Genomic DNA, 14,430 nt, shown 5'->3' on the forward strand with positions numbered 1-14,430 from the left:
TGACCGCATGAGCACTTGACCCGAGACACCAAAGTGATTCCTGGGTCTGTCCAATAGAATGTCATGATCCACCGTCTCAAAGGCAGAGCTGAGGTGCAACAACCCCAGAACCATTGTTGAACCAAAGGAACGTTTACCAGTTCAGTGCATGCGGCTTTTGGTCAACCTAGAATACCAAATATAATGGCTCCAATAAATGAGAGTCACACAGGTAAGCATCAGATTCCTGGAGCAGCTGTTGATAGCGTGGGGGTCTGCAGTATCATAGATGATGGATAAAGACTGTGGATCAGTAACTGGCTCAGATCTGCTCCGGGATCAAGATAAAACAGAAGCTCCCCTTGTTGTTCCCAGCACTTTTCGCTGGGGGGAATGTATTAAAGACCAACAGGAAGTCATAAAAACGATTAGCTACAATATTTGGGGAGGGGGAGGAGAGGGAAGGAGAGAGGAGCGGAGCTTGGATGTGATGACAATTCATTACCTCCAGATAAATCATTACTGTGGTTACACACAGTTTCAGTCTGATGTCTTTGGACGTTTCACCCTCTGTCAAGTTGAGATTGTCCCACCTATCTGGCTGCTGCCCTCCTTTATCTTTTGCCTCCATCAGTCCAGCTTTATTAGATCTTACACAGAGGAAGCAAAAGTGCTGGAGGAAAGTCTGTCCTGCATAGATAACCTCCCTGGAAACAATAGTACATTCAAGACAAATCGTATTTATTCTCGAGATCTGCTGTACAATTGCTTTAAAAATCTACATTTTTTTGGCGTTTCAGAACACAAACACAAAACTTCATCTAAATTCCAGCAGCACATTTACTTTGAACTGTAAATCAGACTAAATATGTTTGTTGTATGTAATATGTTCATTTAATTGATTTAATTCATTCATACATTTAATTCAACAGTTGTCAGATCAAGTTAAATTTAATGTGAACTGAGTCTAATCTGCCAACAGCAGGTGGCGCTGTACAGTCACAGTGCCAGTGAATCCTTTGAATTGACATGTTAGCAGCGCCACAGACTTGAAACGATGAGGTTACAAATAATAAGCTAAGTGAACACACGAGTACGTCCCAGCGGTTCCGACCCCAACAATGTTTGATGATCCCACATTAGCTGTCACTGTGTATTGAAACTGCACGCCTGTATCATGTGCAGTCTGCCTCCTGGGGGTTAGCACTAAGCTACAACTGGTGTTTTTAACTTCAGCGTGGAAGAATATCGTCTGACCTTTCAGGCCTGGCTGGAGAGGAGCATGAGGAAAGAGCATGTGTGATTGATCAAATGATTATGCGACATGAGCAGTGAAATAAAAAACAGATACTATAATTGGTAAAAAGGTGGATATTGGCACCAGTAATGGGTATATTGCTAATTTATGGAGTGACATATATCTTAGACTGCATCCATCCCACCGCCATACATGGAGTTTAGCTCCTATCTTCATCTTCTGTCTGCCCACCGATCACCCCTTGTTTACTATAACGTTAATTAGTTTTTGACAAAGCCCCTTGTTAGCAAACAACGTCATACACGAGAACGTTATTTAAACCTCAGCCATATCGAGAAATACCAACGTGTCAAAGAGAGGCCCGATCTCCGGCTCTGCTGCACACAATACCTCCAATTAGAGTGGACTCCCTCCCACAGCAGGTTCTGCAGGTCAGCATCACTGCACCATCATCCTCCACAGGCAGACAAAGGAAACAGGGATGCTTAGATTGCTGAGTTTATGTAGAGGCTGAAAGAGCCGACATGCTGAGGAGTTTAGAACATAAGTGGTAAGTAGAGTTTAGCCTGCTGGGAGGCTTACTCACTTCTTTTTCCAACCAAAAAAAATCCACATTTAAATGCTGTGATTAAGTCTGAATTTGTGGTGGTGGGAAAATAAAATTACAGCTTTGTGGAAATAAGCAGGTGTAACATCCATCATTTCTGTTTCTGCTGTACCTGCTGTTTATCTTATAAGGTTTATAGGAAATACTGCAGAGAGTCGAGAGAGGAGTGAAACTGCTGAGAGACGGAAAGTGAAACTGAATATACTGAAGTAATGAGAAAACACTGGTGGAGCTGCATGTGGCTGACTATTCTGTCTGCATCTGTGTGTGTCTTGGGCTGAGAATGTGAAAAGAACAGAAAAAAGAAATAATGAGAGAGAGGAAAGTAGAGCCATCTATGATAGAAAACTGATTTCCCAGTCCTGACAGTGGATGGTGCTTCTGCTATGTAGCGCTCATGAGTTCATCATTATGGGCTGCAGTGTTAGAAGATTTCCAGGCGGGCTACAAAAAGTAACACCTGTCAGGTTTTAGCACAGCTTTTATAACCAAGTATATCTTTCTATACTGCGTATGCACGAACAGAGATGTTAACCTCCAGATGATTCAAAGTATATTTAAGATGGTCTCATGCACAAGGTGTCGATACAGGTTTGAAAAGTAGATCTGAAGTCAATGTGCTAAAACCAATTGTCAGACGTTGGCACAGGCTCGACTTCAATGATTATCTTTTCACATATTTACCCACAATCTGATAAAACCTTAAGCAGTATTTATAAAATGTATTTGTGATGCTGGGTTTAAGACCAATATGGAGCAGAGGGTGACTGATATTTATTTCTGGCCTGTTCTTTTTTCTCAGCCTCCTCAAGGTCAGCAGATCAGGTGCCACTGCCACCACCAGAGGGCGCCCTCCTCTCTACACCAGGGTGAAAGACAAACGGACAATCGGAAGCAGCATCATTATGACAAGGCCACCCAGACATACTGGAGGTCAACAAAACACACAGTGAGTCCGTGTATTTGCTGCTTCAGGTGCAACATGTGTTGAAGGCATGTAATTATATGCACAAAGTCTGGAGGGTCACTTCCTGTTTGGCTTGGCTGATGAGGTGAGTGATGATGTTTGATGATGTCCTGAGGGGAGTGAGAGAAGAAGGAGACAGAGGCACACAGAGAGGGAGTAAAAGGTGGACAAAGACGTGTTCAGTATCATGTCATCATAGCGCGCTTCAAGGCAACCGATTATTGACTACGCAGCAGGACTCACAGACGAGGATCTGGGAAACACTCCCACACTGACCTGCTCTCTAATGCTGGAAATCACAAAATATTAGTAACTGACAAGTGAAAACAGCAAAGGAGGAAGCTTCAGTCGGCAGGATCGGTGCCAGGTTTATCTGAAATACACAGAGCGGGTCTAAACATTCATACGTTATTTTTTTTAGTCATGAGGAAAAAATGGAGCTTGCAACCTCGCAAACAATTAGGAAAAGAAGGTCCCTACCTGCTTAACAGTTGCTATGGCAACAATCAAAGCCAGCACAGCTGGGCTTGATGGGAGTTATCGCCACGGTGGCAGCTTCTCACAGTGCCCCCAGTAATAAAAGAAAAGGTTAACAGAAGATGAGCGGGTCACAGAGTCTGAACGGGAGTGCAACTGGTCTACAATGAAACAGTTATAACTTTATAATTAAATGATTCTAAAGACACAAGCGTCATTATGCTTGAGAATTACACACTGCAGGGGAGCGAGGCCAGTTCAGACTGGTTCAGTTCACTCAACCAGAAAGGAGCCCCCCCCTACTCCTCCCTGTGCTGTTTACTCATGTTTCTAGCTGTTCCTTTAGCATCGTGCCTCCACCAGATATTCAGACCCAGTTCTGCCCTCTCTCACGTAGCATTAAAATGGTCGGTGCATTTGCACTTTTCAGAAACTGAAATGACCCGTCACACCAAAAATCCTGTTCCTGGATTTTTATCCCATGATTGACATAACGAGGACAATATAATACCAGGGTCAGTGTTTGTGTATTTCAGACGGTGTCAGAGTGCTCGCCACTGCTCTGACTGAAGGGTTAGTGCTTTTGAAAAGATCTTATTCAGAAATTCCCTTCCTCAGTTTCCCTTTCATCTCTTTTCCATCTTCCCCAAAGCTTTTTACTTCTCAATTTCTGGCACAAACATGCTCATGGAGTATGCTTTATGATTACTTTTCCTGGTACACAACCATGAGCTCTGACAAACGTACCCCCTATCTGTCATAGTCTATTCTTTTTCTCTTTCTCTGATGCCCTCAAATGCTCCTTCCTGTTGACTTTCTTCTTCTCTGGCATTTAAACTGCTGCTGAACCACAACTGTGGTGTAGCCTCCTGATTTCTGCTGGTGTTTTTGAGTGCAAAGCTGGAAGAATCAGCCAAGAATAATTCTGATGTCAAAATATCTTATTATAGCTTTGGTTAAGATGTGTAGTTGCCTTTTCAGTAGCCCAAAGGTTAAAATTTCCATTCAGATACTGGAAGGTCTGAGCGAAGATCCGGCCTAAACCTGCCAACAGCTGAGAGAAGGATTCCAGGGAAAACTCGAGGGTTTAACATCAGAGTAACCTCATGACCTTTGACACAGGAACAGGGCGATTGACAGTTTCAGCGAGGTGCTACTGTGCATGCCCATTTTTCCTTCCAGCAGTTGATGTTTTGATGTGAGTTGTTCATCCTCACCGTCTCCAGGTGCACTATTTGAGTTCCTCTGTTGGAGAGGCACTACGTTCCCACCGTCTGTGGAAGCTCACTGGCAACATTAGCACCTTCTCCCTCTACACACACACAGCTGCTGAGTTACACATTGCCCCCCCCCACCAGGAAGGGGAGACACAACCTCCACAGGTTTTAAGGACCTGCAGCAGGTCACCTCAGCAGGATTTCTGTTGCCTTATTTGCTTTTGTAGAGCACAGAATGATGAGAACTGTGCTGCTTTCAGAGGTAACACAATAGAAAACATTTTGTCTGTGTTTCTGTCTCATTTTGTGTCTTTTGTGGCTAAACAATCGACTGTTTTAATAAGCCAGATAAACACACGTGCAGTGCACAACTGTTGTGAAACTGTAGTGAGGCAACACAACATGCAGCAGAGGATAATTACAGCATCCTCCTACTCCCTCCCTGCCATTTAAACATCCACTTCTTCTATAATCACTGGCATTCATGTCTTTTTAATCGTTTTGGTTGTATTTTCTTCTCATTTCTTGCTGTAAAGCTCAATTTTAACCTGTGTTTTTCACTCTTATTCCTCCATTGTGAGACTGACAGTGTGAATATAGAAGGGATGAAGAAACTGACTGAGAAGAAAAGAACAGTACCCATTCACCCACCCAATCTACCCTATTGCATCACTGACAGCTATCACACAAACATGAACACACGCGTGCATGCACACGAACACACACAGATTTAATTGGAGAGTCACAGAGTCAGTAAAATTAGATGTTGCATCTCAACCTGGTGTATTAGCTGTAACAAAACCAGATAAGCTGTAGTGGATTTAGGGGTTCCAGCAGAGGCCTTGATGGAAGCAGAGGCAGATCTGCGGTTCATTTTAAATACTCTAAAGAAGTGGCAGTACAGCCTGTAATTAGATGGCGGTTTGGGTTGTCTTCCCAGCAGCAGTTGCATAATCTGTATAGCAGCCAGACAAAGTACACCGATTGTCTGAAAGATTGGAATTCTGTGGATCTGGGTGGGCGCGGTCATCTTTTTAGCCAGTCCCATATGAAGGTTGTTCTGTGTATGCTAGCTTACAGCTGTTTACAAAAGCACAGACTCTCCAAATGAAAATAAATGTGATGATGCATTGTTATAAGAGTAACATTCTCATTTTCTCACTTTCTATTTCTGCTCAAGTCAAACCCTGACATTTACAATGAAGGAAAACGGCAGAAATTGACCGGCTAACCTGCAGCCAAGGTCTAATAAAGCTGCTGTGCTCTCTCAGAATGGTTCCCGTTCTCCGTGCCTCAGGTTTTTCGCTCTGAAAATGAAGCCTCTGTGGGAGTCTTGTGCTCAGACCTCCTGCTGTAATAGTTGTTGGCGTTCAAGAAAGGACATGGATGAGGGCCGATCAGAGAAATTCACTGCTCCTCTTTTCCAACAGCTTTGCAAAGAGGGTTTTGAAGCGGCTGGACTGAGTTGAATCTCTTCTGTATTGGGAGCCATGATGGTTATGAACAGCAACGCTGTCCACCTCATGTGTCGGGTCTTTCTTTAACACGCATGCATGATGGTTTAACTGCCTGTGTTGACTGATAATGCAATAACACCATGCTAGAGTGTGTGTTTTCTGTGCCTGTGTGAGCTTTTTGTCCTCTGTCTTTTCCTCTATGTAGGGTTTGCTTCCCACCCAGTTGCTTTCCCCATGGCAGGGACAGCACCAGGGCTTGACCTGCGCCGGCATGCTCCAGCGCAGACAGAGTGAGTCACTAACATCCTCTTCTGCTGTTCATCATTTCAGATCATAACGCTTCCTGCTAACTGTAACCTGCTTGGAAACACTTTATTTTGAAAAAGAGAAGAAAAAACTAGAAGACTAAAAAACCTCAGACTTCATTTTAGAGTAATGTGGGACAATTTTTGGCTCATGCCTTTAGTGAAGGTCACCAATGACTGCACCTTCAAGTATATTACAGAGGCAATGGCATGTATGAGACAAAGACAAATACATAGATAACGTAGGACTAGTCAACCTGGTATTTCTATAGGTGGTAAGAGTGAATTTAACTGCAGGAATGCTGAAACATCAGTGTGTGCTTAACAACCTCACCCATCTAAGTGCTGATTTCTTTTTTTAGTTAGTCTGAGGCTACTTTAATTTCAGTTGCACTTTATTTTATTAATAGCCTGTGTCATATATGTAGTCCATTTTCTCCTGGAGAACACAGACTGAGTCTAATTAAGAAAAACACAGTCCATCAAAGGAATGCCTGTAATGTGGGAGATAAACAGCAGGGGAGAAGTAGTCGTAAAAATGAAAATGAATTAAAGCTACAGCCGACATGCAGCCTCGTGTTCTGATGTTTGGCTAGTTTGGAGGAAGCCCTGAATTAGGTTGCTCCTGCTGGGAGAGTGGACTCTAAATGAATCAGAGGAGTCTTTAGAGGGCAAATTCTGGCAGAATTGAGGGTGTATTAAAGTATTGTGCAGAACAGTGTATGGTTCTGTAGCTAACGGGCAACATATATTACACACATTACCTCAGTCCTGCATATAAAATATCTTCTTATGCCCAGCCAGTGCTTTCCTGCCCCCCGACCCACCCTGAAACACTTTCCCTCTGCTTCTGTGACTGTAATTGAATGTCCAATGTTCTCTCTCACCTCTGCCTCTGCGCACATGGTGCTTGTGACAAGGAGTGGAGCAGCTAGTGCAGTACTTCTTTGACACAGCTTGGTACAGTACCTCTCTCTTTAACAAGCAGTCAGCAAGACCCTGCTGACACGGCATGACAGAAGCATGCTCGTCTCTGTTTGCATTTGCATGTTTTTGGTGTGTTTGTGTCATCTGCCTTCAGTTTGATCTTCTTCTGTCTTAGTGTTGCTTTCATTTGGAATGAATTTCCCATATTTCATTTATTGTCGAGTACATTAAAATGTCATTATTCTTTCCACATATTCTTTATTTTCCTTGGGTTTTCTTCCAAATGAACTCTGCAGAAAACATTGTGCATGTTCTGATGATTGTCTCTGTGACGAGGTTGTTTTAAAATAGAAACGGTGCTGAGGAATACCCATGTGCAATTATTCTTTCATTCATTCTAACTCCCCTATCAAAAGCAATTAAACAAGGAAAGGAGCGATCTACATAATCATGCTGTTCTCCTTTCAGAGCTTAATAAATTCACAAGACAGCCTAAATCAATTTTTATAACCACCAATATTAAAAGATGCTATGAAATCTAATGTAGCTTTGAGGTGGAGTGCCAGGCATATACTCTCATCGTCCTCTGGCAGACGGAAGAGGAAAAATTCACCTCCTCCATCGGGTTTTTGATATTTTTCTCCTTTCTTTTGATGGATTCAGAAATGGGGGTCGGGGATTGATTGCCTGACATCCTCCAGGTTTCTCAGATGGGTGCATTTCTGGGCCAGAATGCTCATTTACCGTTGAAAGCATCGCTATCATTAGCAAGCTATTTCCTTTTTTTTTTATTTTTTTTTAAATAGAGAGCTGAGAATGATCCGGGCAGCTGTGGATGTAAACAGTCATTCATGGTGACCTCAGACGCAGTGTTCTGCAACTGTCAGTAACTAAAGCAGCTGAAACAGCCTTGATCTTCTCTGCATTCAGCTATTCTCCGCATCAGTCACAGGATTTAAACAGGTTGAAACCAGTGAGTCACATGTTTTCACCAAGCATTGAGTCAATTGATCCTGCCCCGCGCTGCAATAAACCACCTCTTTACTCGTGAACCGTAAAGACATCATTCTGTTGTGTGACGTGATGGCAGCGTCTGCGTGAGCTGTGGGTGCAGTAATGGTCAAAGGGCCAGGAGATGGAGCTGTGGCCCCGGACAGTTGCCTCCCCTCAGCAGAGATGAGTGATAAAAACACACAAAACGTTCTGACCTCTGCTGTGTTCATCATTGGATCTGTGTGTCTGAGCGTGTGTGTATGTGCGTGTGCGTGTGTGTGTGTGTGGGGGGGGGGGCAGTATATCCTTTCTGACAGTAATCCTTTGACTTTGTCGACAGATCCCTGAAATTCCATCAACCACTTGAGTCCTAACAGGTCTCCAGAAACACTCGTAAACACTCCTCTGGTGTGTGTTCATCACAGATCTATATATTTTACCTGTAGCCATCAGGATTCTACCTGAGTGTGTCCAAGCATACCTGTGATTTCCCTCAGTTTGTTGCGGTGATTCATGCAGAAATGCTCATTTATGTGGAGCAAAACCATCTCAGCTGGTGGAGGTGTTAAAGTCACACCAGCTCTGTCTGCAGACGGTTTGTGCTTGTTTACTTATTGAACAATTATCAGCTGTGTTACTTAGTTACTTTTGAATGTGCTGAACTCCACTGGAACAGAAGCTGCCTCGGGGCTGAATTGAGGGCTTCTGTTAGATGATTCTGCATCCACACCAGTCGCCATCATAGCTCTTAGTTTGATTGTCCTGAAGCGTCTCTGCAGCAGCGATCAGAAAATGAGTTTGGAGGACTTCAAGAGATTCCAGGCACACACACGGTCAAGGTCATTCTCTGCTTGTTTTTACTGTAAATGCTGATTCAGGGCTCCTCTGTGACTTTGCTACGGCTCTCAGTCCTGAAATAGCTTCCCTATTAAAGGGTAAACAAAGAAGTCAATAAAAGCTGTGATTCAGGTATTCAAACAAAAAGAAAATCACTTCTTCTCTTGTAAACTTTACCCTCCTGAGATGCTTCATTGCCGTTTCAGAATTCTAATCCCCCTTTCTTCTTCTCTACAGCCTCAAATACTACAGCCTTTCAGCCCCAACCTCAGCGAGCACCTCCACCAGGGAAGAGCAGTAAAAACTCCCCCCACAGAGGGCCACAGTGACCTCAGAAAGAGCAGACCAGGCAGAGAAACCCATATAGAGGTTGACACACCTGACGGACACTTTCTGGTGGACGTGACTGGGCCAGTCGACCCCCACAAACTGAGTGGTCTCATAAACACGCGTCTGCGCTGCCCAGGAGCCTCACGGGAGGAGAGTACCAGAGACACTCCAGGTTCTGGAGCTCACAGTGAGTGGAGAGCGCCCACCGCAATGCTCCAAAAGTCTGTCACTCCAGCTGCTTCAACCTGCCCCCGCCTGCTGCAGCCTCTTCGCCTTCAGAAGCGCGTGTCTCTGCCTGCACTCAAGCCAGGCACCACCAGTGGTGTTTCTTCTCTCAAGTCAGGGAGCTCATTGGTGCCTCTGGCTAACCAGCCCAGACAGCTGCCCCCTCCTTCTAGAGGCCTCCCCTCCTTTCACGCTGAACCTCAGGTGCACCCAAGAAGTCTGTGTGGCACTTCGCCGCTTAAGCCTCGCAGTACATCCAGACCTCCCAGGGATACGAGGGGGACCAGCTCCAGCCTGGACTAGCCCTGTCAGGAGGTGCCCAAAGGGTCATCCAGGATGCCGAAGATTGCCCAGGAGCTCAAATGGAGTCAAAATCACTCTGACATTAATATTCAGAGTGTCAGCTTTCACTAAGCTAATAAACACATGAAGCGTTCAGGGACTGCACGTGTCATTGATACTGGTATTGTGGCGCTCTGTGGTTTCTGACTTTCTGACTGACAGTTCTCCTCCAGAACTGCTCATAAATTTATATGTGAATGTTTCTCCACATCTATCCACGATGGAGCTGCTACACTGTGAGAAACATTCACCCAAAAAGTCTGTTGTCTCTTGTTTCTCTTCTTTGCTGATGCCCACTGGCTACTGTCATATGTTGTACATGGATACTCACACAGTGGTGAACTCTGACATAGAGGTGCAGTGGCAGGAACGTGACCCTGGCCGTGCAACAGCAGGCCCAGGGAAAGATGGGTGCTGATGAAAAGGATGTAAAAATAGAAGTGAAATAACAGAACTGAGAGTAAATTCTTAGATGTGTTTTGGAGACCTGGAGGAAAATAACATGATGGTTTAAAGGTGTGAATCTATATGTGTGTGTGTGTGTGGGGGGGGCAGGTGAGGAAAGGGAACAGGTTTCTGCTTCACTGTGCAGTGTTCCAGATCAGGCGTGGGCACCTCAAATGGAAATATTGGCCTAAACATCCATTTGGCAGAAAATCTCTGATGCAAAAGAAGTTTAGATCATTCTCTTCACACGATGTCAGCAAAAGGGTCAGATTCAAGTTCCGTTTGTGAGAAACTGAATCTGTTTCATGAAGAATAGGATGTCAGAATGGTTTGACACATCAAAAAGGTGATTGTGTTGCTGCGCGCCTTGATGCGTCTCCCTCTGCGTCTCACACATGGCGACATCAGCTGGCAGGTCTTCATTAGTGCCTCGGCTGTCTGGCGTGCGTCTCGGCTCTCTTCTCTCTTCACTCTTGCACATCTCTTTGAGAAGCAGGAACATCAAAGGTATAAATGCAGTACTTTTAAGGTTTGGAGAGCCTTTGGGGGGGTTTAGTGGCGTTTCTGTGGGAGTTTTTGGAGACTTGTGTTTATCTCTCCTGTGTTGAGCCTTTTTTAGGCGATTGGAGAGCAGCAGTGTGTTGAAAAGGCCTTCTGACAGCAACTCTGCTCTCTTCTCTGTCATGCGGCGTGACCGCTTGGTGTACGCCTCTGGCACTGTCCGGTCTACTGCTCCCAGTAACGCAGCCTACACAGCCAGAGTGACAGAGACGGCACACACACATCCGGACTCACCAGCGACACAGACAGCTCACATGCAGAGCAGCACAGACCAAACTCAAAGAGACGTGGAACTCCGAGGCGATGCATACTTTGGCTCACACTTCCCGTTCAACGGCGTTTGTGTAGCTTTGGTAGATTTAACAAGGCTGTTGATGTACCAGAATCAGCACCGATGGATCCACCCTGAACGTGTAGAGCTTGTGATTGATAAACAGGTTCACCCACTGGGCTGCTCAAATGTGCCAAAACATCCTATCAACCGGCCAAGAAACCAAGCCCATTTAAAAACTATTTAGGTGATATTGGAAACAGAAAGATGCAGGCGGTCGATGAGAAAGATAATAAGTTGGATCAAGTGGAAAGGATATGGAAATATGAGATGTGGAGATGAGTGAGCAGGGCTGATCTGATTAAGATAAGCTGTTTCTGGCAGGGGTGTCTGCCTGTGGAACGTTGGGAAGGTGTTCATAAGAGAGGAGTGGAAGGAAGAATATTGTTTATTTGTGTGCCCTGAGGTCCAGAGAATACCCTGATCCCCTCAGCTGTGTCGCTCACCGCTTAGTAATGCCAAACAGGAAATCAATGTTGCCCCACGCTGCGCGTGTTTGTGGGCCTGACTGAGTGTGTGTGTCTCCCTCCAGAAACCTGGCTGCCAGAGTATGTCTGCAAAGAGAGAGAGAGTGTGTGTGTGTGTGTGTGTGTGTGTGTGTGTGTGGTGTGTGTGTGTGTGTGTGTGTGTGTGTGTGTGTTGTGTGTGTTGTGTGTGTGTGTGAGTGGGACCACAGGCTAAAGGCAAAGCCGTGCCAGGGAAAGCAAAGCGGTGCTATGGTTCTTTCCCGCAGCGTTCCTTATCTCTAATCAATGGTGGAGCAGGAAAGCTGATCAGTCTTGCTCACAACAAAACCACAACTGGGCTAATCGATCAATTCTAATACTCGCTGTTGACTCTCTTTAGTTAGCAAAAAACAGACTTTTAGGCAGGAAGGTAGAAAAAGTGAAGCTTTTTTGACAGCAAGTCAAACAAACGTCTGTGGTTGGTTCGCTTCCCTTCAGTCTAGTCTGAGCTGAGGCTATATGAAAAGACGTTAATGTAACCTCACCTGTAAAGCTGCTACACATCTATGCACAAGTCCTCGGTTTCCCCATATATACCAGGCTTGCTTTGATAAAAATCCTGTTCACACTGGACTGCTCTGCTCAGCCATTTTAGCACCTTTTTAGTCTGTTTTTGCCTCTTGTGGCCCACATTGAGGCCTGAATGAAAACAAACACTATTATTAATGTTTCGATGATTAATGTTGAAGGATTTGAAGTGAAAAGCTTCACTTTCATACTTGATTGACCTCAGGTCCACGGTTCTCCTCATTTCATCTGAGTCTCCCTGTATTAGCAGATGTAGCATCGTGGTTTATTATAACCTATTTATCAGCTGCTCACTTCACTATTGTGCAATATTTGTGAGAAGCAGAGAAAAAGTGACACTACAATTTTATGCAAATGAAAAGGCAAAAACAGGCTTTTCTAATCTGAAGCACTTTCAGTGATATTAGATGGTGGTTGAACATTGAAATGGTCTGAAAAGCCATGCAGAATTATTTTATTTCTAATTTAAGTTTTGAAAAGTGTTCTTTTGTAGTTTCTTTGTTTGCAAAACAGACTTTTTCAGGCAGAAATAAAATAGAAGGTTGAAGATGAGGAACCTCCACAGCTGACCTGTCTGAAGTCATCTATAGAAGATTGTTCTGGTGCCCCTGTGGGTGCCCAGGTTGGTCTTGGTGGATGGGAAGTGCTGCCCATTGATCCAGATTAAGAAAGAAACTTCTGCTCTTGGCCAAACAGAAAAGCAGAGTTTTTGTGAAAATAAAACATGGTTGTGAAACTGTCTGCTTGCGTTTTATTCAGATTTTAATTGGGGATGATTGAGACCACCTTTTTCAGACTGAAAGTGAAAAGTTGCAAAATGACGTCATTGACTGGATTGGTGAATTAATATGCGAAATATCGGCTGATCTGATCAGCAGAAAGCTTAAAAGCCAACTCGTCTTCAAACCTCATCTGGCAACTGGAATTTTGCAGTTTGCCTTCTGCAAAGGATCGGTCGTAAACAGTAAAATTTTCGGGTCAAAATTAGCTTTATTTTTGAAAAAGGTGTCCATCATAAGGGTTGAAAGCGATTTAAAAATGGATTTGATTTCACCCAGTTTCACTCTTTTTCATGTACTAACAAGGTCATGCAGATTTGGACCTGCTGAGAGGCAGCGATGGTTCCACCTCATCAATTCTATCTCGAGCTGGAACCCAGAACCTTCATGCCTCCAATATTTGCCAAGAGCTGCCACAGTTGGCCTGATTGGTCTCTTCATGCACCTCTTAAATATTTTTCATCCTGCTTCATTAAATCATGACTCCAACCAAACCTCTGTCAGTGGAGATAATTAATACACCCACTTCTTTTTATACCTTCATTAATTTACAGGAATCTTAAAAGTGTGTTTTAAATCTAAAACTGGACCTCTTAGGGTCCTACTCCAGCACATCCTTCCACACAGGAGCTGCTTAATAAGAGATAAAAATCGCTGCTGCAGAAGCAGATATGGCCTTTGTGATACATTCATTTTGCTTGGCAGCACATGGAGGCTGGATTATCCACAACGCATCTGCTGCTGGCAGCTTTGGCTTGGTTGGGCAACGCTGAAGGAACCAATATCCATGTCATGTGATTTCATGGTGACTAACCATCGCAGCCAATTACATTAATGACGTGCTGGAGCCATTTGTAATCACAATTGACAAACCAATACAGTTGATTTATTTGTTTTAAATCTTTTAAGCAAATTTGTTTCTGTCAACAGTTCCATTTGACCAAGTAATAAATGTGTTTTTCAGAAAAACAAAGTTAAGTTGAGCTCTGCAGCTTCTGCAGAGATAAGGAGCCCCAAATCTGAAACACTATTATTTTGAAGCGTATCCCCAACATTTAAACAGTGGCTCTCCAACACTGTGTCAGGTTTCTTCAGCTTTCGTAAGTAATGTTTGAACCCATTAAAACAAAGGCTTTGTAAATTAAGTTTTTAAAAATTCTTATTTCATGAAACTTTCATATTTTACTTATTTATCAACAGACATATCAAAAACTCTCAAATGACTATTTTGAGTCTCCTGCAGTAAAAATAATCATATTTATGTTGTTTTGTTTTAAGAACTCAATCTTTTTTCCATCAAACCTTGCTGCCAGTTGTCAGGCTGCATGACAACACTTGTGATTTAATGGAACTGGTT

General features: G+C 43.8%; 1 protein-coding gene across 6 annotated transcripts in view; it reads left to right on the top strand.

Annotated features, from left to right (window-relative positions):
• Positions 1 to 13,035, top strand: part of ccser2a (coiled-coil serine-rich protein 2a) — a 30,568-nt gene extending 17,533 nt beyond the window's left edge. For 4 of the 6 annotated variants that reach the window (XR_008952653.1, XR_008952654.1, XR_008952655.1 and 1 more), the window contains 3 exons: positions 2,647 to 2,793; positions 9,262 to 11,866; positions 11,926 to 13,035. Coding sequence is in view for 2 of the 6 variants with exons in the window: in XM_057047416.1 (XP_056903396.1) it covers positions 2,647 to 2,793; positions 6,168 to 6,252; positions 7,188 to 7,227; positions 9,262 to 9,325 (336 nt within the window). In the remaining 4 variants the exon portion in view is untranslated. Of the gene's footprint in view, positions 1 to 2,646; positions 2,794 to 6,167; positions 6,253 to 7,187; positions 7,228 to 9,261; positions 11,867 to 11,925 lie in introns of those variants that run through there. The other 2 variants (XM_057047416.1, XM_057047417.1) reach the window with 2 other exon arrangements.
• The last annotated feature ends 1,395 nt before the right edge of the window (positions 13,036 to 14,430 follow it).

This window comes from Takifugu flavidus, chromosome 11 (genome assembly GCF_003711565.1).
Source record: "Takifugu flavidus isolate HTHZ2018 chromosome 11, ASM371156v2, whole genome shotgun sequence".
Taxonomy (NCBI): Eukaryota; Metazoa; Chordata; class Actinopteri; order Tetraodontiformes; family Tetraodontidae; genus Takifugu; species Takifugu flavidus.